The sequence below is a fragment of the Diuraphis noxia genome, unplaced genomic scaffold, assembly GCF_037042655.1.
Source record: "Diuraphis noxia isolate RWA-SAM2 unplaced genomic scaffold, SU_Dnox_SAM2 contig0003, whole genome shotgun sequence".
In the NCBI taxonomy this organism is placed as follows: Eukaryota; Metazoa; Arthropoda; class Insecta; order Hemiptera; family Aphididae; genus Diuraphis; species Diuraphis noxia.
The window spans coordinates 79,425,966-79,453,863 of NW_028301713.1; the positions used below are offsets into that span (position 1 = coordinate 79,425,966).

General features: G+C 37.9%; 1 protein-coding gene across 5 annotated transcripts in view; it reads left to right on the top strand.

Moving 5' to 3' along the window:
• Positions 1-27,898, top strand: part of sv (paired box protein shaven) — a 75,844-nt gene that overhangs the window by 23,841 nt on the left and 24,105 nt on the right. For 4 of the 5 annotated variants that reach the window (XM_089223009.1, XM_089223013.1, XM_089223011.1 and 1 more), the window contains exon 4: positions 25,897-26,062. In XM_089223009.1, coding sequence (XP_089079135.1) covers positions 25,897-26,062 — 166 coding nt within the window. Of the gene's footprint in view, positions 1-21,533; positions 21,918-25,896; positions 26,063-27,898 lie in introns of those variants that run through there. The other variant, XM_089223010.1, reaches the window with a different exon arrangement.

A 27,898-nucleotide genomic window follows, 5' to 3' on the forward strand; every position in this document is an offset into this window, starting at 1 on the left:
GGTCACGACGACGACAACTGTATTATTATAATAGAAACAGTTGTCAGGTATAGTATTCGCGCGAGTCGATGCAAGTTGCCGATCGCGCTGCACATATGTATAATAATATGTGCATGCGTGAGTGTATATTATATATGAATACCTCTCGTGTGCGTGCGTATGAGTGTATACGTGTGTGCGTGTGTGTGCGCGCGCGGGCCGTCTAATATCGGCCGAGTTTCCGCATTAACGCGCGCAACCCGTTCCACAGCCCACATCGCCGCCGTCCAGGTATATTATAATATTATTATAGTTGTCCGTACACGGTTTTTCGTGTTTAATCGGCGGCGGCGGGCCCTCGACGACAACGCTAACGAGGTCGATACAATTCCGACTGCATTATTATATATATATTTTATATTATTACATACGTATAGTACACCGCGCGTATGTGTACTTTTCTAAGGAGAAAAACCAATATTCCATTTCGTCTTAATTCCGCCGTTATTATATTATATTATTACACTCCCATATTATTATTATACACATGCAAAGCGTATATATAGATACGCAATTACAACGTACAGCAACTACAACTCGGATCCATTATTACGCGTATGTATATATATATATATATATTGTATACACATTCACTATATACTTTTATTTTATATAATATACGAGACTATATTATATTATATAGAAGTACTACGCATGTTGTACACGATGTCAATATACTACTACTACTACTAATAATAATAATAATGTCAATAATGATAATATTATAATGTACTCTGTCTCCTACTGTACATAATATATAATTATATAATTATAATTATTATACGTAGATAAGTGAATTTGTCGTCTTTGAAAAGTCGATCTCCAAGTTTCCATTTCGTGCCGTTTCATTCGCGTTATCGATGATAATATTTGCGCCGGTCTATAATATTATGCGCACTTATTATTATAATGCATACGGGACCAACGTGTCTACCACTCCCTGTGTAGGTATTGTGGAAGTCCGTTTCATGCAGGATGCGCTAAAATGCATGGTGAGGATTTCACCGGACTAGAGATGGCAGTGTAATCGCTGTTGCACCGGTCCTATTACGAGCCGCCGATATCTTGGTCTTCAAATGTCATGATAGGTACCTGTTTTACAAAATATCTTCTCGACAGGCTTCTAATAATATTATTCTAAAAAGGTACTGGCTTAAACAAATTCCCAAAAACTGTAAACTGCAACACTAGTATAGCTGAAATCATATTATTCAAGGTACATATATTATTATAATCGAATTAAATAGAATCATACTCTAAAATTGTTTAATATTCCAATCAAATTACTACCGCAATATTCTATAGTGACTATATTTTCTTTGCGGTACCTATGTACTGCGCTCGATTTTAGGCTCGGTAATGTGATGTAATATACGACTGCACTCCAATAATTCGTATCCACCAGTATACAAATATAATGTAAAGGTACTACTACTCGTACTATACCTACTCGTATTTGTACTTGTACCATGAGTCGTATACAGAGTTGGTGTCCGTGGGAACTAAACGCTCTTAATAACAATCATAATTCCACGTGGCGGCGAAGAAATAACATAGAGATTATTCCTAGGTTGCAAATTATCATTATATATTGGGCACCTCTCGTCGAGTTAATTACATTCTCTGATTACGTTAATCTCCCGTTGGTGACCGTCATATACCTTAGTATAGTTATAGTATCTAACCAAAACCAGCAGCAGCCATAGCCGCTGCACGCCCTTTTACTCACGCCGCCGCCGCTACGCCGTTGACCAGATCGTTCAACTGGCGCATCTGTAAAAATGCTTATACGGGACCTAATCGTTATCGCGACCCGACAATAAATCTTGGAAACGAAAATCCGATGAAACGTTACGTTATATTACTATACATTTACAATGCATAATCAGCGCGGTGAACTGCAGTTCGTGTTCGATAAAAATATAGTCCTAAATAATTCCGAAGACGAAGACGAGGACGAATAATGACTCGAGGCGACCCTCGGTCGGTTAATTATAATCAGTATCGGATCTGTGCGCCTGTTCTGCCGCGCATCTCACACACACACACATACACGATAGAGATTATTAAAATACGGACCCGATAAATTAAACGCGTATCGGTCGGTTGGTCCGGTCGAACTCTCGCGGGGGCCGCACGTCTGCCGCCGCCGTCGAGAATCGTGTTCGACTCTGGTCGATCGTATCTCTCGGGCGCGCGCGTCGTTTTATGTGTAGCACATATAATATCATAACAACATTTATGTGTATACGCGACCGGTATAATATATACGACGTATGCGCACAATATAATAACGCATAAATGCGAAATAGGTGAAAGGGCACGAATTTGTAGTATAAACATTTTTCTCTGTCTCCGTCTCTCCGCCTATATAGGTATACATATTATAGGTACTCCCATCGAAATGATAAACAATAAGCGCTATAGCCGTTTAACGATGCGCGGATACGATATTTTTCAAACGATCGCAGTTAGTAGGTAGATGATACGATAAATGATGTATAATGGTATATAAATATATAGTAGGTATACGACGACCAATCCCTCTCGCATGTGTGTACGCGAATTATAATATATACTCTACACTCGTGTACCAGGTACTGACTACTAATGTTAAGTACGAATGCGTTTCAAGTGTTATGATACGTATTATTAAGGTACCGTCTACGTCAAAATCTCGATGTAGCAGTTATACCTATATATAACGTCGATAAAATGTATACGGTATAGTTATATAACCATTATAATATTGTTCTTATATATCCCGCGAGTGCGATCGTTTCGACGGGTTGTACACAAATTATTCGTTACAATATTTTGATACACCTAATCACGTAATGATGATGCGCATATTGCACATATATAGATTAAGTTAGGTATATCGTATATGATATGCATGCGATGACGCCACGTCTTGGTGATATGCCAATAGTTTTCGTAAATAAGTTATGCGCAGAACGAAATATCAAACATAGGGTACACCAACATATATATTGTTATCAATGGATTTTATATTTATCGTACCTATATCGATACAAAAGTCACATTTGGAAAGAAAATAACCAAACAAATCACGAAATCACGATGCCAAAACATGCGATTGCGACGTACGATATAGGTACGCGCGTATTAAATACGCACATAATTATTATTAGCGGACGATTCGGAGCCAACAAATCGTATACAATACGCGCGTGTACATTATATGGCTATAGTATAATATAGGTATGCCTATAATACATAATATATAATGTACGGTCGATGCACGAGACCGATTTGCGGTTTTATTACCAGCGCGCCGACAATATATTATAATATATATACGGTAAGCCACCGCCGCCGCCTCTCTCGATCACCTATAAGCTCACTATGTGTGTGTGTGTGTGTGTGTGTGCGTATACTCACTATCCGATATCCCCGAAGGTGTTGTGTATATGACCGTACAGCTAGGAGAGTACGGCCGCACGCGCGTGTGTGTATACGAGGAAAAAACACGGCGATAAAAAAAAATTCAAAACACTCACGACCTTATAACTCATGCAGATAACGACGCACACAAACGGCAATATAGCGCTATTAAAAAAAAAATAAAAAAAACTTAAAAAAAACTAACGCTTAGACCGGCTTTCACACCTCGACAGTGGGCCACGCCCGCGCAACGGGCAACAACAAATTGCCCGGCCGGGATACAATATTATAATATATAATATTCTTCGGCGGGACTATAGGCGGCGGCGATGGGTCCGGGCGTATAATATTATTATTATTATTATTATATGTATATAAACACGTCTCGGCAGCCTCGTGTTTACCTTACAGGTAAATATAATATTATTATTATTACGTTGCCGAGCTGCGGACCGACGATGTTCTACGACATGCGTGTACGGGGGGTGCACGACTTTTGAGCGCGCGCGAGGCTCGTGTAACGGTGCTGCCCTGTGGGAAATCGGTCGGTCGAAAGTAGCCGCCGTCACAATAATAAACGATAAATCTGCCGGCCGATTGCGAAGATTTTCGATTCGTTGACGTCTACAAGAGAATGCATCGGAGACCGAATATCGTTATGATACGGCGCGTACGATGAACTTAAATATGTTATTCAAAAAGACTCCAAGTACATTGCATGCAGGGTTCACTTCGAAGCACCATATTCTCCGACGAAGCGAAGTAAATGTTTTATAGGTATAATGATACACCTAATCACCTAATTTTTAAAATATTTTTGTAAGTATACCTGTGACCTACTGATTATAGCTGCTCGGACACAGCTGGTTTTCGAAATACGTACATTCATGACTAATGTGTAGGAACAATTATTTTTACTGTTGTCTATATTAATATTATACTGCGTATTATAATATAATATATATTATATAGGAATAGTTTATGTGGGCACTATATAATAGTATTACGTATATGTATGTATATGCAATATCTGTTGCATGCTGGCTGCTAACATACGTATCGGATGTTTTTAAATTTATTTGACAAAAAGAAAAGAAAAACATATATGTATCGTTTGGGTATATACGGAGAAAAAAACGCTTGAGTTTCCGTGTCTAATTTTCTTATTATTTTTACAACCACCGCACGCCGTCATCGAAAACAACAATATATCGGTGTAGAAAAAATACTAAGATGTAAAATTATTGTAAATAAAGATTCATCCCACAAAATAATTTTATATTCTAATATGGAATAATCATTGTTGTTATGCCGCAATACCACCGCTATCACCGTCACTGCAATACAAAACAGTTTATTTGTGTGTAATAACATGATAATAATATAAATAATATAAAGTATTCCGGACGACAAGAACCAATTAAAATCTGGTTGAGAATCGTGATAGAGTCGCGAAGAAATCTTTGGATTTCTTTATTTATTAAGACGGTATGCTAAAAAAAAAAAAAAAACAGAATTACACGTAACACACCATACGTAGTTAACACTATAATAATATATATGATCTGTGTGTGTGTGTGTGTGTGTGTGTGTGTGTGTGTGTGTGTGTGTTTTTTTTTTTACCAAGGAGTATTGAATAATGTAAGTATTTGCCGCCGAGAAAATACTATCCCGGACGGATACGACATCGATTCTATAGAAACGCGCAGTGTCCACTGTCGATACCCGATTAATAGGGCACGATAGTCTCTGCAACTCCGCAAACGTTTCACGAATTTCGAAAACTGCCAAATGTATAACTGCGTATCCTTATATGTCGTGTGTCTTATGTGGACCGGAAAACGCGTCTTACTCTGCAAATATTCGTCTCATCAAAACTTTACACCATAATATAATCCCTCGTGCACTATACATCGGCGTCGATGCTTTTTCTATTTTATTTTTATTTTTTTCACTCTCATCCGAGTGGACGGTAATTTATCGCGCACCTTTATAACGCGCACGCGCACGTATATTACAATATAAGTAGGCTATCGTACGCACGCTGCCGATTGCCGGCGTAAAAACACCGGTACAAACGACACCATAAATAATTGTTCGTGTGTGTGCAATATCCTGCAACCTACGGGCCCCGTGCTTTGAACGAGTGAAAGACACACGCCGACTGCACCGGCCACTACTGCCCAAAGATACCGATCGAACGAGTTTCCGCCAAATCGTAAAGCCCGTCTACGGTGTGTGTACCTGCAGTACGCAGAATACCGTCGTGGCGGTGGTGCAACGCTGTTTATACACGCGCGTTTAGATTTCACACGATACCGCACCGATCCACCGCAGCTGCAGCAGCCGCATATACCTGAAGCTATTTAACGATTAACAATATATTTTATTAGGTATAAATATTATGTATAGATAGATGAAACCAACGGAGTCCGCGTTTATAGACATCACTTAGGTAACTAACTAACGATACACTGCACGTCCCTGGTCGTCACCAGACCTTCGGTCGGCCTCGTCTCGGGTCGGATTTTCCATTTTTAGCCCATTGATACACATTCGGCGACGTCCTTGATATTGGCCGCCGTTATGCCCCTCGCGAATGACACACCGGTCAAACAACAGAAACGGTGTCCGATGACGCGTTTTCGTGTGCATTTATGCGCTACACCATGGACGGCTGGCCAAGCGCGTCGTTGTCGCGAGCGTTGGGGTCATATACCGACCGCCGTCATCGATCGCCTCTGGTCAGACTAGCTGAAAGCGAAATCGCGCGCCCAAAACGCATATACATATACACAGCTGACTGTCGGTATGAATGAGTGAAGTCCACCCCTACCTCCCCCCTCCTTACCATCGTACTAATGCTGCGTCGTCGGTATACGTCGAGCAAGACGGTTTTTGCTCTTTACTCGTGCGCATCAGAGCGTTCCAGCAGAACAAGTAGACCAAACTTGGATATGGGTCAAAGAGCAGCCTACTCGATTGGATCTCGCGCCGAAACGCAAAGCGTGCTGCCTGCACTACCGTGATGGTTTCGCGCCTATAAATATATATATGAGTATAATACGGATGGAGACGACATCGCGATGATATTAAGACGACTGATGCCGGCAAAAGACGGATGTAGACCTGATTTTTAAGCCTTATTGCGTCTCACATGTATATGTGTATGTTATAATATTATAATAATAAGGAGCTTATCTTTCAACTCAGCTACGCTTGCTCCTGCGTGCGTACGTGCGTGCGCACACGCGTGTGTGAGTGAGTGATTGAGTGTGTGTGTGTATATGAGCGGTAAAGGATGTCAGACCAGTTAAGTTGGTGCGGTTACACAATGAAACCGTGTTCAAGGCCGTTCCCATACTACGACTATTATGATTAAAAATATCACGATGAAAAGGGAACGACTGTCCAAAAACGGCTTTCGGTAAACGTGAATTATAGAAGAAAAATAGTGATGGTGTGTGTGTGTGTGTGTGTCTGTGAAAAAATAATAATAATAAAACCGATTTTCTAGCGTTCGCAACGCCATGTTTACGCGCCGACCATCGTCACCGATGATTCGAGAATAACTCCCACGCCTAAACACATAATAATATAATATAAAATACCCGACTATATACAGTCGAATGCAAAACACGTGGAAAAAGTGAAAAACTTGCTGCCATGTATCGCGTGATCGTTCCGATGTATTGCGGAAATTGGCCATTTCCTCTCCGCGGACGTTTGCTCAGGCGCTCATTGTATACAATAACTAAATGGCACGTTCGTGTGTTCGAGAAGTTCGATACATATCGGTGAAAACGCGAGAGAAAATTCAATGAAAACTACTGTCGGCGAACATTATTATATACACGCCGCACCGCGCTGTCGAGAACTGCAGTGATTTACAAACTACCTACATATACATATGTGTATATTATTACACAGATATTGTGTATTGTAATAAAATAATATATATATATACCTACTGACACGCACGGGAAGTTCGTACGCCAGCTACGTAATAATAACACGTATAATATGTGTCTCCGATATCGCTTGGTTAAAAACGCATAAAAATGTCTTGTTCCCTCCACCCCTTCACCGGCCAAGGACCGCGACGACGATACGACGTGTCTTATCCGTGAGCGCACGTCCCCGTCGTCGGCCGGTCTCGGTGGCGGCGGTAGCGGTGGTGGCTGCTGTGAACCTGCCAGTCAGCATGATCAATGTGGGGCATATCTAATGAACCATGCGGCACGAATTCATCTACAATGCCTCTATAGTGCAGCCGCCGCCACCGCCGTTCATTGAGTTTTATACCGACGTTTAATATGTCCGAGCCGACAACGCGTGTGTATCCACCCAGCGTATTTCGTACATGTACGTTTATGTTTTGAAAAAAAAAAAAAAAAATTGCGTACGAATTATTCTGCTGTCTATATGTACGGCAGCTTTCGATACGAAAAAAAAAAATCAGGTTTACATATTTTCTTTAATTGGACATCATCCATCACTGTTAAGTTAATGAATAGTGTTGACAGATCCGTTGACCATTTATTGCACTTATACCTTACCTAGGATAATATTACGACGATTTGACCCTTCCTAGAAAAATGTATTGGCTTTTGAATGAATATGTACCTATACGACGACCTGCAGTATGTTTGACGTTCCCCAAGAACTGTGACAAATTTTTGAAAATGTTACCAGTATGTGGGTAATTTTAATAAGTTTTCCCACAAGATAGATGAACCATGAACGATGGCAGACATTGTGGAGCCAGGAGATCATTTGATCAGCTGACCGAACATTGTGGTGATTAGCGACGGTTGGCGGTCACGCATGGTTCCCGGTTCGATCCATTCATACGTTTTTTTCTTCTTCTAATACGAGAAGCTGCTCCCGGTGTTTGCTATGTATGATGTGTACAAACATCCCATTCATGGGTGTCTGATGCTACCGTCGTCGTCGCGTAGTGTGAAATAGCTTCAGGCAAGGTCTGAGCCGCGGACCATTAACTGCTACACTGCCTCCTAAACAGAATAATACCGGTTCGGTAACTGAATCGTCGTCGTCATAATATGTCTGCGGTTTTGTTTTTATATTTCCCCCCTATATCAAACCCGACTAACTGTGACAGTATTAAGTTCGAAGCATTTACGAATCTCTCATAATGCATCAATTAAAAAAAAAAAAAAAAATGTGCAATAATAATCAAATGTGTACGTAGGTACTCGTATTCTTTCTAGCTGATATATCACCAGTTTAATTGACTATTTATTGGTGATATACGATATTGATGATTGTCGCCGACGAGACAGAATATTGTAATGGATGCCAAAGAATATCATTAAAGTAAATAATAATAATAATAGTAATAAAATAAAAACAGCAGTGAACAAAAACCGAAGAAACTATCTGTATTATTAGTGGTGACTGGGTATAGTGGCAGATTATTAAACCGATGACCGACAGCAGTTCATTGTGGAAGGACTCTGCTGGTAACCTTGGATCGACCGGACGCTGTAATGAGCGAGAAGTCGGTGTTAAAAACATAACCAAGTTTCGAAAAATACCACAAAAATTTTAGACTGACATCATAAAAAAAATGAATACATTTATATGTATAAACATAGTGAACAGTTGCATCATAACCTTGATACTATGTGTGTGGTGAAAACAATAGGTTTCCACGTTCTGTAGCAATGGGAGCGATTCCCATCCGACCCTCTTCGACTTGCATTAAGTACAGCGTTGTCCTTGACATCAGTCGACTCGTGGTTAAGAGTTCTGCGAATTGATACGCGTCCCATGTGAAACACATCAAACACAGTATTTTCGAAGTCGCATCGAATGACGAAAACGACCAGCCGTAACTGTGAAGAAATTTAAATGAACTAAATAGTTTTTGAAACTCAATAATCAATTAAATGATTATGTGTGGATAAAAAATTGTCTGTTGCGAGTTGTGACATTGTGATCAACATTAAACCTGTGTTTTATAACAAACTATATTCAACCAAATTCACTATCGTTTAAGTTTGTCGCTTTTCTATCGATTTGAAAAACAATGATTTTACGCCTTGTATGTGGTCTCGAAAGCGAAATTCGTTTGACCGTGGGACCATGTCAAATGTGCGCCACACATAAAAAGCGAATAAATCGTCTGCACGCAAAATCGGAAAATAGTAGAGGGGATTCAAATTATGTTAAATGTCTGTGGATTCTAAGCCCGGAAATGACGTCACTAATTAGGGTGGGGTTTCCGATATGCAATCATCTTGTATCCCATTGTTACCTGTTAAAATGTAACCAGAGTGAATACCTCCTCTCTCCTATCCACCCCACACCCGTTTCCACTATACGGCCCTATTCCACATCCACTGACGATGGCTCTCTACACGCCCTACACTGTGACGAACCGATTAGAGTATGCGGCTTCCTATAAAAAAGATTCGCCGACGAGATGGACTAGTCGATTAGATAGCATGGTGAGTATACCGCAGACACAAAAGAACGATATTTTATTACACATTATTATTATAACTACGATTTATTGAATGTGTTTATACTATATTGTAATAGAATAACGCATATTATAATCATCATCGACACGGATAACGAAACTCGAGTTAGAACGTTGACATAATATTATAATGATCATGTTATTATTTTATGAGTATTATAATACCCGTGTAGCAACGAAGTTTCAAAAAAGTTTTGAATTTTGCTTTAAACTAATATAAATTAAATGTTTTCGTTATTCATTCATATTATATTAATTATAATAGTACTTGGAACACAGTCAATATAAGCGTCACACCACGTAAAAAATAAACACACACCTATACAATACTTGTGTAGTAGTAGTACTGGGCGCGGAATGAAAAATAAAACCAACGAATAATATAGTCGAAAACCATTAGGACGGCGTACGAGTTGATTGATGATCGGTTCATCGGAGGAATGTTCATTGACTGGGTGGGATGAAACGGAAGTGGCCGTGATTAGCGCGTACGCAGTGTTCTGACCGCAGTCGCACATCGCGGCGGCAGCAATTGCTCCTCCGCGGCAGCGGTAAAGTCTGGACAAAAAAATAAACCTTTTTTTGTATCACACACACACACTCGTACAAAGAAAAATATACCTATACCAAGTACAAAAGTAACAATGAAATAGTGTTTGTTTTGTTTTACATTATTCGATATATATAGATACGCATGTAATACACAAGACAGGAAACGGGTACCTATACCAACTGTACAGGAAAAAAAAAGGAAACGACACCCAACCACGGAGGTGTCAGGTGATCTTGGAATGTGAAGGTAGTAGGTACTTATTAAATAGAACGTTTTCGGTCACACTTTTCAATAACTTTTTTATAATGAAACTCTTCAACATAACCGCTACATAACATAACATAACATTGAAAAAATAAAATCCCAGTTTTCTCACAACTAAAATTATATTATTGTAATGTTCTTTATATAAGATTTCCAAACGCATTATTGATAGTGTATGTAGATATACTATGCACAATAAATATAAATGAAATATGACAAGATGGATAAATAAAGGTATTTTTTTAAATTCTTAATCGACAATATTTGGTTTTTGATATATCAGTTTGATTTTCGGTTAAAATTTTCTTGAACTGTATAGATTATAATATTATAATCACATCAAATAGAGTTAAGGCCATCGTTGGGTCGGAATCCGTGATGACATTAATATAACAATTTTTATTATTATTATTATTATTATTATTATTATATTTTCATCACGGATATTATTGTATATTATCTCTAAATCTCTTTTAATTCTCACGATTCCGATATAGACGTTCCCAATGAAGACGTTTCTTTCCGTTAAACACCACGACCACGGGTCCTAATATCTGGTCCCTGTGCTTAGGCACATGTATATAGACATTATGCGCATGTGCGGGGTATGAAATGTCGATTTGTCTATGCGATTCGCGTGCTCCGGGCCAGAAAAGAAGAGAAAACAGTGTCGTCACCGTCACCGACAGTCGTGACCGCCGTGTTTTTGGAGGCCCATTACAAAACGATCAGCCGGCGCAATAAAGACCTCACACGAAATAATGAAAAATAAAACGGGCCCCTCCCCCATCCAGCCACCTCCTCCACGACTACCAGCAGTTCTACTGCTGCTATGTTCTCATCTTTTACGGATTACCCGAAAATTGCCCCGCAATCAATTATCATTACCCGTTTTCGCGGCGGCGACATGACTGAGAGTGAACGGACGTGTTATAATAAAGTCGGTAGCTATATAATATTAAATTGTAATAGGACGCGAGCATTATTATTCCGTAATTTTCTTCTCTTTTATACATTATTATTTCTTCTGCCGACTGTATAGGCAAACGAAAATCATAATATACAAACACCGAACCAATAGTGTGTGCGGTACAATTGTTTCCCTGTATCCACGTACAACCGTACAACAGCACTGCACGAGTATAAATTGTAATTATTATAATAGGTGTAGAAACGAATTAAACTTTTACCAAAATGTGTACGTACGCGCATCACATTGGTTTTACAATAATAATATATTTTCTTATTATATTACTCTGTAAACGTTTATTTTTTTCCCTTAGATATTCACAAAAATATACCGTGGTCCATAAAAATCCGCGGTTCTAGTTAGTATAATTTCTTTTTCCTAGTTCTTAAGAATCTTTTGTTTATTTTTCTATATTGAATATTTTGTGTAAATGTAAAGATAAATTACAATCAACCGTAATTCATATAATAATTCTGATTATATAATTCGGTCAATCGATGATTTATTATTATATTTTATTACTTTTCAATGCCACGATAGTATGAAAACACACGTGTCTATCTTGAATTTGTTTTATATACTTACATATTTTATCGAAATTGTTTCATCTTGTGCAACCGATCGAGTGTCATTTCCCTTTGAAGTTATTGCTTTTAGTGAATTACCAGAATACTCGTGCTTCTGGTGACCCTTCGTTTTTCCAAATCAGCCATATTAATCAATTTCCAACGCAAACGAGTCACGTACTACAGTGGAATGTAGGTACATACGTCTATGCGATAGTAGAATAATAATAATAATAATAATAATAAAATAAAAAATACTGCACCTAATGGAAAGAGAAAAATATCGACAACCTATCGATGTTTTTGTTATAATATTATATTGTTTTGGTACTGAAATGGTCGTTTTTTCGAAACACAACGGGTAACGTTCCGTGACACCTGTACAATCTGCCAGTGTGGGAGTTCCAAATTATCCAAAATTTATCACAATTATTGATTGTTTCTAGTTCGACCAATTGGTCACACTCGGGCGGTGTATAAAGGGTAAAGTGTAATAGTGATTGATATTATTATTATTAATAATAACAATAATATACAAAACATCTCATGGCTAATATTCAAAGGCGTTATATTACCTCGTGGTGGGAATAAAGTTTTTTTTTTTTTCATTTTTGTAACTCCGCGGAGAGTATAATAATATACGTTAAAGGGATACGTAGTTTCTTTTCACGTTCGCCAATCTAAGAGTGATTCTGAATTTATTAAAATAGAAAGTAAGATTATAGAAACGAGAAAAATGCATCTTTCGCCTTTTCCCGCAAATCGATTTGTAACCATCTCAAAGCTTTTCCACTTTGGCAAATTACACCGGGGGAGCGAAGGAAAAAAACATAAGAGAGAAAGCAACTGAGAAAATAAAAGAAAAAGGTGCGTGCGTTATGTCTTTAGGCCATAACAAAAGCCGAGGAAAAATAACTGAGAGAAAACGAACTTTCCGTAATGGGGCAATAAATATCTGGAAGTAGTGTATGAGAAGGGGTGCGTATAAATACATTTGAACACAGAGGCGGGGCAATGGCAATGTGGCGTAGGGTACGAGTGGGAATATTGTCGATATTATTTTATTTTTATTCCAAAACACTAGAAATAAAAATGTTTAAAAACTTTTACGGCTGGTGAGATATTTTATAAAATATAATAAAAGAAACAAATTGTATGGACGTTTCACACTACCCAACCTGCCCTGCCCCAGTCATGATCGAACAAATATTGTATCACCGGTTTCGCCCAAACAAACGGTATTTGCTTACAACATCAACAGGGATGACATATGTTAGTATCCTAAATTTGGTCAGGCGCTAACATTTTATGTATGAGATTATCTTATTAGTTTTAATCTGCTAAGCCCAATAGATACAGGCATACAGTATTACAGCTGTTGAGTTTTTTAATTTACAATACTTTTACAAAATAGTAAACAGTAAAATAATAATCAAGTGTAATTCTAAACTCTAAATCTTTAAAATTGATAATTTTACTATTTCTATAAGTTCATATTACCTCTATTATATTATTCAAAAATAATTCACCTGAATAAAATATTTTAATAACAAATTCTGGTGAAAAACTCTTTTGTTATTTAATGTAATTCAATTATTAACTATAATCGGCTCTATTTATATTTTGTTATAGTAAAGGAAATAGTACCTATTATAGTTATTGTTGTTATGTAATTAATATTTCATTTTGAAAGTAATAAAAATATAAATTATTTAAAAGCAGACTATTTTTAAAACAATTTTATTCAGGAAATAATACATTTAAAAAAATTGCCTATTTGAAGGTTTTTTTGACGTTTAAAATATTATTAAATAAAAACAACAACAAAATATGCTTATTATGATACAAGATATTTTATAAATAAAAAAAAAATCCATTACATACGTTTTTAAAATATTTTTTGATGACTTTATTTAAAATGTGAAAACTTGATGAAATGAGTCATAAAGTAATACTTTAATCTATGCAATTTAATGATGGATTTATTATTATTATTATCTTTGGATGTGGTGTGTTGTGTTATTAAATTTGAAAGCATGTATAAATCATCGCTAGAGTTAGGATTTATATGCATTTAGAGTATAGTTGGTAAAACAATATTATCGTTATAGTTTAAATATATTTATTATACAATACTATAAAAATAACAAATTATTCCATTGTTGAAATGCACTAAAGTTATATTATAACCGTCAACAATAATTAATGAATGTCAAAATAATTATATTTGTTATTAATGTACCTATGTAATATATATATTCTATCTGAAATATTTATTACAAAACATGATATTTATTAGTATTTATAGTAATTAATACAAAATACTTATGATAAATGTATGATCATTGAAAATGTTTAATATCATTACATCATAATAAATACTACACTACACATATTCAAGTGAATAATATAAAATTATACTTTGATAGTATTTATCTACCAACAAAATTGAAATATTACTTCGGAGAAAATTATTTTCATTTATTTTATTAAACTGACAATTATTTATTAAAATATATTTATAATATATTTCGATAAAAAAAAAAAAATGCTGTTTAATTTATTTATATTATACCAAAATGTAATTAGTAAAATAGACATTATAAATAATACTGAGTGACAGGTTTAAAAAATGATCAATATAATACAGTACGGTAATTTGTCTTTGTATTGTTTTTTATAAAGTAAAAAAGGTATAACTTGTTTTTTTAAATTATAATGTAGAAATAAAATCTCGGGCGAAAATAAAAATAGTTTCTGTAGACATTAAATAAATCAGATTAATCTCATCTTGCATAACAATATTATTTCGTTGGTTCAATTTGGATAAAATATTTATTTCGTTAGTATTTTTTTTTTTTGTATTTTCGGGCATGTCATATTATTTTGAAAATGATAAATTCAGTAACACTCCGTTCTCATCTCTGGCTATAGTTCGTGGCCCGCAATGTGCACGCAACTGTGAAATATGACCGTGTACCCCCGCCCGGCAACCCCGTATATATTTTCGATCCGGTTTTCTACTACCATACAACAGAGGTATTATATTTTCTGTTTTTTTTTTTTTAATTTCGCGGACCGTCGACTACCCCTTACCCGGGGGGTCGTGATTGATTGCGCGCCGGTCTCGCGAATTATATTCAAATTTGACCTAGCGCACTGCGACGACGGTGGAGACGACGACAGTTTCAATAGAAAACCCCGACGGAATCAGATCCAACTTACGAAGCTCTTGTAATAATAATAATAATAATAATAATAGTAATAATAAAAAAAAAAAATCAAAGGCCACGACGTTATGACAGTGATGAATCGCAATGAACGTAATTATTAATCATAAAATAAAGATGTCTGAAAAAAAAAACAATGAGAAATTTACTTGCTCTCTCAACCGTCTATTAAGAATTTTTATCAAAGTAAAAAATTCGACGAAAACCAATAGGAAAATTCAATTTCAGCCAAGCCGTCTTTTGTATCTCCCATATCTTCTTGAAATTACTTTTGAAAAATATAAAAACATGAAAAATAAAAGGAACTGCTGGAGTTTTCCGACGCAGTCATTATATACATATAAACATTTATACATTATTCGTGGTGAGATCGCGTTTTCGACGAATATTTCAAAGGCCAACGCCTATGTGTGTGTGTGTGTGAGTGTGTGTGGGCGTGAGAGACATAGAGAAAAAGAGAGTAGCGGAGGTTGCACACTCGTACCGGTGAAGTTTCAAAGTGTTGCGACCATAATCTGCAAACGGCATTGCGGGCTTTCGCGATCCTTGATCCTCGGACCGTGAACGGCCCTCCGCGGTATTATTTATTTCTGCGGTCGTTTTCCGAGGGATAATCCAATCTTGAGAAACCGGGTGTATAATAAACAATGCGGGGAGCTTTTTAAGTGCTTTCCGCCCACAACAGCCTTTATCTTTCCGTCTGCCCCTATCCCCTCCACACCGTCATCTCTATACAGACCCGCGTATACGCATCCCCGCCTAACGTACACCGTTTCTTTCTCCATCTCTTTGACGACGGTACCATAAAACAGTAATGGCAAAAATACAAGCTCGAACCTCCTCCCGCACAACCGCACCAACAACGTCTCACCAGTTACCCAAACTCACACCGCTACCCCGGTACGCACATTTGATGTGTATCAACAGTTTATTTATATATACACATATCTTTATGATGTGTGTGTGTGTAAAAAACTTAACAAACCACCGTTCACCTCCCCCGCAAGCCACTTTTGAAAATACATAAACCTTCCCCGCCGTCTCCTCGATCAAAGCAGAAAAAGCGTTTTCACAAACCCTGGAATTAATTTTTCCTTAACGACGAAATTTCTACGGTTCCCTTCCCCGCGCGTGCGCGCCTCTAATGGAATCCTATAAAAGCCTTGTTTTGCACTTTTGTACCCGACCGAATGAATATCATTATAAAACATATTAAAAGAGTTGCGAAATATTTATTATCAAAGTTAGGTTCTTAAGTATTCATAACATTATTGTCGTCGAGCGCATGAATCTCTCAACAATTATAATACTATTATGGCGTACATGTTGTATATTTTGAACGCATAACCCTGATAATATAAGTGATAAAAATAAAATCGACATAGGTAATGCAATAATATAATATTCATTATTTTGACCATAAACAATTATTATTGTTCTTGGATGTTTAGATATGCGTTGAAATATTAGGAAATATTCGGTATTGTAAAATTGATTTGATGAAACGTCGGTATATGGTAACCAAATGAACATTTAAAAATGATTTATGTTTAAGCTTAACCCCCCCTCCCTCTCACCGTTGTTACACTCATAACGCTCACTACTCTTAGCTTGTATTATATAAAAATATGATTCGTTTAAATGTATATATGTGTTTGTAGTTTATATTACGTATATGCGTGTGGGACAGTGAGCATGTAAAGTCTTAAGGCTTCGCCTGGCGCTTCTTCGGATATAGGTACGAATAAAATATAATTATTATACCTACGTATAGTGCGGTGGTGATGATATCGATGGGAAGTCGAAGAGATATTCCAGCAAACTTCGGAATCGTGAGAATTTCCCACCAGAGTCCATATTATATTAGCGTCTCCGCCGTCAACAATTGGAGAGAAGTGAGTACGAATGTAACGAGCTGAGGAAATACGAACAGAGAACCGGACCATTGTGGTCGGCGACCGGCGTAATCGATACCCGACTGGCCATATTCAATTGCACTCGTGTGACAAGAGCACTGTGAGATATTCGTGATTCCCGGACACACCCGAAGGCACAAGCCGCTTTGAAATCGAAACTGCGATGCAACCTTCGTCGTCGCTAGGTGTCGTCGACGACCAGCGGTGCACGCCATCATATACGACGGTACACGCGTGTAATCGTATAATATTCGTATGGTCTTCGATTTCTTAGGCATGAAATTCAGAATCAAGTGTACGAGCGTTATAGCCGCATACATAACGTAATATTATGTGCCTATATAGTGTATATACATTGGCACACACTGCGTAATACGTGCATTCGGTTGAAGCAAAACTGCGATTCAATAATATTATATTATAATACAGTAGGTACGTGAAAACAATACTTATCGTGTGTTACATAAAATGTGTGCCAACGAATCGGACGGAGAAGATTTTTAAATTCGAGACGGCGATGCGACGATAATATTATAAATAATATTATAATATTATTACTTACCCCGAAACGAATTTCGACCAACTAGTTTGTTTGTTTATAGCGTGTGGTGAACGGACAACAATATCGCATTTAGTATTATTATTTTTTTCAACTGGAATCAATGGTAATCGTTTGGTAAACATCCAACTGTGTATAATATGTAGTTCATAACACTAATATATACCTATATATACACGTTCATACCTACAAGTACATATATTAAATATGTATATGTAATATATTATATACCCATATAGGATGTATACGCTCGTCGGATCCCTCTTTCGGTAGCTATGCTGCTGTCAGCTGCATCACTGCAGCTATTATTATTATTATATATACCTGCATCCCAACACACCTTTTGCCGGCTTTTACGATCAAGTGTCCCCCACCCGCTCGCGTTGTGTGCTCGAGCCCGTTCGCTATTCCCCGCATCCCTCTCGCTCAATCTAGCTCGAGTAAACGAACCTGGCGTTTAATCGATAGGGATATATATTATTATTATATATACACGGCTGCCGTCACACATATCATTATATACCTCCTGTACACAAACCACGCGGGGTAGCCGTGACAATCCCGAATTTATTAACTCCGCATTGTGAGCGCCGTCGAGAGGGGGACACACGCACAACAATATAATAATAGTGTTATACACCGCCGACTTGTGCAGCGTCTGAAATGCGAGGGACGCTGTAGATGACGACAATGTAAAGAATTTTCGAATTTTATTCCTCTCCATTCAATAGGTATGTGTGTAACGTTTTCGAGTTTTTTTTTTTATGACTTTCCGACACGACAATCTTACCGTCGATACACTTTATACGACCATTATACAATATGGGCTTCTGTTATATACATACGGTTTCGTTCCAAGTGTTCGTGGAAAGTAATTTGTTTAGCCGGCGCAAACACATTGGCGTTTAAGTATTGGTCAAAACTCAAAAGGCTATCTGCAGTTACCCTACACCATCACCGATACCGACGATAGCCGTTCCGGCAGATCGATCATCGGCGATCAGAATTAGAAACACTCACACAGCTCTGCCTCGATATCTCTCGCTCTCTCACCTTGTCTTACTTATTCATAATATTATTATGATACGAAACCGTACACCACATTGTCGCATATTTTGTTGCGTTTCTGGCGATATCTATAAATAATAATATTGTTTATTATAATATTATATATTATTGCTATATCATGTCGTTTAACCCAATCCACCGCCGCCGCCGCCGACTATCGAGGTGCACACGCGTAAGCTTGGATCATCATCGGTGCATGGCACGCCCCGGCGAATCCGTCATCGAGTCGGCCACCCACACAGACACCGCGGCGCTGCCACACACATAGGTACACACGCCATTGCACATCATTAACCGCCGCGCACCGCACACGTCATACGGTATACACACACCATCGGCGCGCGTGTACGCGCACACAAGTTAAGTGGCATTTTTTCACGTGTCGTCGTGTGACAATCATCGTCACGAGCGATGCGACAAATTCGCGTCGGGATCAGCCGCGTGAGACCGACCGGTGGCGCGGTGCGCGTGCGTGCGCGCGGCCGGGCGAAATGAAATGCATGTGTGACCGGGGAAAAAAAAATGATTTGAGCGCGTCACACGTCGTTTAACGGGTCTTTTGATGAGCGGTATAGCGGTGGCCAAAAAGGCAGTCGTCGCCGCCACACGCAAATCACGTAATGGCCACGGCGTATATATATATACGCGCGCAACGCAGCCGCGGCCGATAAACGATTGACGCCGCCCGCCGCCCGACGTCACGGACGATTGTGCGTACACGCCGTATAGTGCCCACTGCTGGAGCGGAGGGCCTGCAGGAGGAGGAGGCGTTAACTTAAACATTTAATTACCTACTGCAGCTGCATGTGGCTGCCGTCAGGTTTGCGCGGCTCAGACGTGCGCACATTATTATTTCTGTTTTTCTGTCGATTTTCTCCGATCATCGCTGCAGACGTTCAAAAGCGAATAGATATTATAATATATTGTGGCCTTTAATACAGTTTCTACATTTTTTATTTTTTTCAACTTAAATGTAAGTCCTTTTTATATACGATTTACCGTATTTATACATATATACGGTGTACATTATTGTATACATCAAATCTCAAGTCGAAAAGAAATAACTACCACACGTATATATAATATACAAACTGCAGTACATGATGTATATTGTATACTATATACGTATGTGGTATACTAGTATGTATATCGTACCTACATATATAATATATATATATATATAAACGGTTTTTTGCTTTATATGTGGCATTTCGATTGGCATTCCCCAAAGGAACCATTACACGGCACAAAGGACGAGCGGGATGGAAACAAACGTTTTGTAGCCCGTAAAGCTTTTGCGGGCGCGGTTTAATAACACAAAAAGCTCTGTGCTGGCTTTTTCGACTTTTGGCGCTTATTAAATATTTACGGCCCCGCCACCACCACCACAACCACCACCACCACCCGTTTACGTATATATTATACACTATATAAGCGTACGGCAAAGTGTAAGAGTCGGGTAGGGGGTGAGAAATGGTGAGGGGGTGACGCTCGCGGAGATCGAGAAGGGTGAAAAAAGCGTACGTAAAGCGTTTTCGAGTTTCCGGTCCGCCCATTGGCCAATGGCAAAGGGTCCTACAGGAACCTCCGCGCGGCACATGCGTCATCCACCACCACCCCGACGCCACTCTCACGATATACGGTGAGAGTGGAAAGGATTTTTGACGGGGGCCACAAAAAAATCAAAGTGCGCACCGCCGTGGGGTGGCTCCAACGGGGAGGATTTCAAATATTCACGAAACCCACAAATTTGGCACGCTTCGACGCGGCGAATAAATAAAAAATGTTCCTCTTCGCATAAACCAAGTAAACTGTATAGGGTTAAAACTCACGATACAAGATACCATATATGCAATGCAATTAAATTATGCACCATATATAATTTGACATCATGCAGTCGTCTTGGATGAAAATTATAAAAAAAAAAAACAAAGGCAAAAATTAAAATTTCGTCGACTTTCGTACTAACCCTCGGCCTCCCGAACCAAGTATAGATAGTTTATTGTTAGTGGGTTATACCCCAATTGATATTTTATAACAGGTATTGAATAAGAGATGTTGCTTTAAGTCAGAATTATATCATCATTTTGGTGTTGGTAAAAATCCATCGGTCTAAACATAATATTTTTTTAAAATTATTTTTTCCACGACTCTCTCTGGCCACGGTGGTATAGTTATAGTGTCTGGTCATATTATATGCAAAAAGAGATAGAAATAATAAACATAATAACATGATAATAGTATAATATAACAAGAGGAGAAAAAGATGAAAAATCAGACTCCGCGCTGCTCACGTAGACGAGACCGGGGTGTGGGGGGTGACGGTGGGGAGGGGGCCGTCCCCACCGCGAAAATCCCTTTGTCCCGCCCACCGGCGGCGGCACATAGGCACCACGACGGCGAAACGGCCGCCGCCGCACATAAGCCACCCCGGCCGGTCGTCGGCGGCGGCGGATACACATATTGTGCACGTCGTCGCGCGCGCACACACGCACACCGTCAGTCGTGCTCGTCGCCGTCGCCGTCGTCGTCTCGTCGTCTCGTCGCCTCTACGTCTCGTCGTCATCGTCGTCGTACGTCGCATCGGTCACACGGTTTTCTCACCCCCTCTCCACCACAAAATTAAACACCCCCACGCGACACGCGTTCGCGGCGTGCGTGTTATGTGCCGGCATGGTGCTAGGCGGCGAATCCGTTGTCGGTGAACTCGGTGCGGCCGCCACCAAACTGGACCCGTCCTGCAACATCGGGCTGTTCTCCGCGCTCAGGCCAGCCATGGACCTGTCGACGGCCGCGTACCGGTACAACCAAAACATGATGGAATACTACACGTGTGAGTACCGCGCATCAACCGTCAATCGGTGGTATGATTTCGTATATTTTATGACGTGCACCTGCAGCCGTGTACCAGAGTATCGAGATTTCGCAGAATTACCTAGATCGTCACTTATTTCGTTATCGTGGAGCTATAAAATGATAATGGCTTTATTTTTATAAATCATATATAATACTCGTGAAATTGTGTTTGACCATATGTCTCCGCAGTGGCTTATTCTGGAAGTGATGTAGACTTTAAAAATGTTTGGGCCACATACACGATACCGTTTCTACAGCACTGTTTATAGAGACGTTTTTCCGGTTTCATATAATCAGTGTTAAATGTATAATAATCTATAGCCACCGCGATAACGTGTCACTGGCCATGTGTTGTGGTTCACATGCATATACTTGTAGTGTAAAGCACTACAATATTTGGCGACGAAAAAAATATCGAAAATTTGCTCAATATATCCTAACAGTTGGACGATACCAGAGAGAAATGGAGATCTAAATAATTGTGCGTATATGGCAGTGGAATGTGAACGAAATTAATATTGACTGCAAAGGGCCCAGGGTGTCTGTAAAAGAGAAAAAAATTTGGAATATTCGTATCTTATATTATGTATGACCACTCCGATAGCACGATGATATTATTTGTTATGTTATCATTGGTGAGTTTGAGGACTCTGGACTTTATTAAACTCGGATAGGACCGTAGTTTGACCTATTGTTGTTGTGTAGGTTACCCATAACATGAAATTATTCAAGCGCGCGCTATAAGTACCTATAACTTTAGTGTAACACCCTGCAAAGATTGTCAAGCGCAATAAAATAACCGTCGACCGGGGTGATGGGCAGTGGCGATAACTTACCCGAAATATTATTGTATGTTTGTTTTTAATTCTGTCTTAGAGGTACACTCGCACCAATTAGCCGGAAAAAAAGCACTGGGGCTTGATTGGCACAATAATAATACAGCGAATGCAACTCTCCTGGCACGATTTTTGGTACCGTCCAATTAAGATTTCTTCGCGGTCCATTCGAGTGGACGACAACGGCTTTTGATTGTCTTCTAGACCAGACAAATATTCACTTTTGTATCCCAAAAATAAAAGATTTAATTAACCACATATTACCGAAACTGCCGCTGTATAGAGACCTCTGCAGTTGAAGCTATTTTTGTTGGTCATCGCTTTTGTGTGTTTACCATGCCAGTTTACGTTTTAAAATTAAATTTCATCAAAACTTTTAAAATCATTCAGACTTGACTTAACATTTAAAATCTTAACCCATTATGGTGTATATGTTCAATTAATAATAATAATAAAATAAAATGAAGATAATCTTTTAAGTTGATACATTAAACAATAAATGAATAATTCTTATTTTCTGTATAATGTATGATCGTAAAGTTTTTGAAATTCAGAGTAATCGATATAGTCCTGACATTAGATTTTACTTAATTATACTTGAGTTCAAAAATAGAAAATTAAATCAACCAACATTAGGCATAGTATAGTTTTTTTTTCTAATTCAGTAAGTATGCGAAGTGGTTCGTTGTAATATCGATAATGATATCATCATGATTATATTTCATACACGGGGCGACCAATATATACATTGCATACATGTCAAGTGGTGTGTGCACGCGTGGCCCTTTAATCGACACTCGATTCTGTAGGGTAGATTCATTAAAAGCAACAAGGGCGAGTAATCCCAAAGGGCAAAACACTCTTAACAGGGATAAAACTGCAATCTCCGTGTTGGAACAGTTACTGATTGTTTTCGCAACAAAAACCGATCCAATGTGGGCAGTTTATCTTATAATGCACACAACATAGTGTGTTTTTTTACTTTTATATCGACCACCAGAGTACACGTATTTTTATTATTATTATTTTTTTTTTTTTTAATTGAATTGTATACGCGACTCGAAATAACAACAATGTAAAGTTTCGTTAAAACCGTTCGGTGGTACCTAAAAAGTAAATAAAATGTATTATAAATATATTACACCGTATACTATGTATATTGATTATAGTAAATTGGAATTATGAAAGTATTATTATAGGTATACAATATTAATACAACTCATATTAATATACCTATTATCATATTGTATTATTCAATAACCCATATGTGATTTCAGATGATCGTCATATTATTAATATTTATTATTTTAGACGTTCGAAAATTCTGAAATCACATAATATATTATAGATTATAGAATAATAGAATTATACCAAGTTAATTGATAACTGATAATCTATTATACAATAATATAACGATACAACATTAAAAGTTCTCTACCATATTGTTATATAGAGACTATTATTATAGTCGTTCGATATACCACCGCGGTATATTAATCGCGCGAGGTCGTCGATCGAGGGCTCTTCACCGAACATAAGTGCACCGCTGTGCCCGTAGATGTGTATACATATATAGAGTATAATATATATAGTATAGAGGTGCCGCAGTAGGTATATTATTTACACGTATATAAGTATAAATTAGCGGAGGTTTATTGTTTTCACGGCGGCGCGGAGACTCGAGAGCCACAACATGTCGACCCTTAATAGCCACCGCCCTCTTAACCCCGTCGTCGGTACTCGAGGATAATCTGCTTAATTCGTCGGCCGACCCCCGCAAAGCCCCAAACGAGATTATCTCGTTAGACCATCTGATACGCGGGCACACGACTGCGGGTAGTTTTGTTTGTAATCGTAAACGCCACGTACCACACCCACAAACACACGTATTATTATTATTATTATACACAAACAAGAATTTCTACACACACACGTGCAAACGACCCAGCACGATAGATTTTTCGTACGATATCCGTATTATCATCATTACTATATATATACGAGGTATTTTATTGTTGGCCAGCCGAACCGGACCTTTTCACACTTTTCGCCCGTCCGATTCGGACCGTCCTCCGATCGCCACTCACTATATTATATTGTGTGTGTGTGCTCGTTGTAAACAAAATGATTGTATTAAACCGCCGCACGCGCCATAGCACAATACGTCCAGATGTTTTAATTAAAACGACGAGCTTAAATAGCACCCGTACATAATATAAGAGTACAATGATGATAATATTATGTATTATTTTAAATCGTTATAACATTAATGTATCGTTTACAAGTGTAATAATATGAATATAAAATATCGCCAAATAATGTGTTTTCCTGTACAACAAGACGACGATAAACTGAAAATCGATAATTATTCGCTATTGTTACCATTTTTTCTATCATTACCAATCATCATATTATGATAATAACATTGTCTTCGTCGTCGTATAGCGCAAATATTATTTATACCGCGGTTGCTGTCGCGCGTACAATATATTACAATATTATTATAATAGTTTATAACATCACGTTGCGATAGGGATAATGTTTGTCGCAGTGCAACAATTGCGTGTGAAGTGCGGACATTCGGAATGTGTATACCCAATATATAATATTATAATATATCATAGTATTAGCGAGTAAAAAACCAGGTCAATACGTGATTGCGGTATATAACAATAATCATAATATATATACAGGCGACGATCGTTCGGCGAATAATGATATTTATAGGCGTATGTGTAACAACTAACAATTATCGGTTTTTGGCCATTTTTTTTGTTTACTCCACGTCTTGTGGTGTGACGATACATCGATACATGATATATACGACATCTTATAATAACCTGTGTAAATATACGCGAGGAAGGCACGAACAAAAGAAAACAACGCGTTGATCGAATCGACGTGTAGGTACTCGTGTACAATATACAACAACAACAATATTATATGTAGGTACATGATACGGCGATGTATGTTATTGTCCACGTCATATATAAATACATAGATAGAGTACATAATAATATTTAATATTTGAAATCGATCCTTTTGTTTTGTATATCTTCGCCAAGGCTATTTAAAGACGTGTACACACACTAACAGATTATTATTTATTGTCGTTCGCAGGTCACGGTGGTGTAAATCAACTGGGCGGAGTGTTCGTAAACGGCCGACCGTTACCGGACCTGGTCAGGCAGAGGATAGTCGAACTGGCTCACAACGGGACCCGGCCGTGTGACATATCCAGACAGCTCAGAGTTTCTCACGGATGTGTTTCAAAAATCTTGTCCAGGTAATAAAAATTAATGCCAAATATTGGAAAATTATTTTATGTTTTTCCAATCGCATATATGAATTAAACTGTACCATATACTATAGGTACCGTATATACAAATTTAGGGGTCACCAATTTATTAAAGAACTAAAATAAGAATTTGAAAATTATTCGTGGGCCATCAAAATTGCTAACCTCGGCAATAACCAATGAACAAACATGATAAATTACAACACTAAAACGAAAGAATATTATCGGCTTTTACTTTTTTTTTCTTGTATATGCGAGCCGGATAAAATTTATCCGCGAGCCGCCGGTTGGTGGACTGCGGGATCTTTAATACTATCTTTCGGCTATTCCGATATCAGTAAAAAAATTTGTCCCACGACTTACCGAGCACAATAAGCTTCAATGTTCGTGATACATTATTTATTTCTACTGCAGAATAATATAATCTTTGTATATCTATAATCACTACTGCAGCTGCTCCGTATCAAAAATCGTCCAAAACTTGCGTGCACCGAGAACTAGCGGATTATTATATTTACCACTAGATTAAAAACCTTTTAAAATAAACAACCACCGACTTTTTATGATCCTAAGGACGATTTCCTTTCTACTCCGGTATTCATATATATATTTTTTTAGTTATGTTCAATTCAATATATGAAACAATTACCATACTATACCGGAACCAAGATAATGGATCTACTCTTTCGAGCCTCGACCGCAACTGATGTCCACGGGTTTTTCCCCCGCTTCCGGTTCTTCCTGGGACAATATCGTCCCCGTATATTATATTTGTTTTTTTTTTTTTACAAACATACCCTAATAAAATAGAGAAGGTCGTAAAACCATGTCGCCGCTATTAATTTTTATGTTACTCTCCGGTTCTCTCTCACCCGTACGCTACTCTATACGCGAATCTTTTTGCCATTTATTTTTTTTTGTTCGCGGAAACGGGTTGCGCGTGCTGGTGTATTACATGCATTATGCATTAAGGCACAAGTGGACCAACCAAAAAAAATATCAAGTACGCAAACTTCATATTGTGTCTATACATAGTCTATATTGCACATAATACAATATATTTTAATATATATTATAGACGTATGTACATTATTTGGCAATGGAAGTGTCCGAAATTCGATTTAAAATTATAAATTGTATGTAATTGTAACGAAATATAATTTATATGATAATGTGCCCATCGAGTATACAGTCAAAAAATCATATAATATTTTCACACCATTAACAATAATAATCACCATCAAAATAATTCGTATACGTAATAATAATCTGCAGTGATTACTGCTATAAACGAGCATTTATAGATATACGTATACCTCACTTCACAAATCTCAACCGTATAAAAACTCGTTGTATTTTGTGATTTTGTCAGCTATCGGCAGATAATGTTGTACGCATAATTTACCTAAATAACATGCCAACAAATGATATCGTATAACTCGGACAGCTTATTTATTACATCATGATGAAAATCTATAATATATAATAATATATGTATGTATATGTATACAGCATCGTCGGTAACAGTTAAAAAATGTACGTCCCTGTGACGTAGCTGGGGTACGATTATTGACAAAGCAAATAAAAAAAAAAAAACAATCAACATAATATTATGACGACCGCGGCGAGAGAACTATATGACGATGTGATGCGATCGAAAACTGTTTCTCTGTTTTGTTTGGTTTTTAAATATTTTACTGTCACCGCGTCGTAGATATCGCGTATTTATACGTATCGCTTGGAGTGTATAATATTATTATCTCCCGTCCGATCCGTTTCTTCCATCACCTCCGCCGCTGCATCTCATCCCTCAGCCACTGCAGA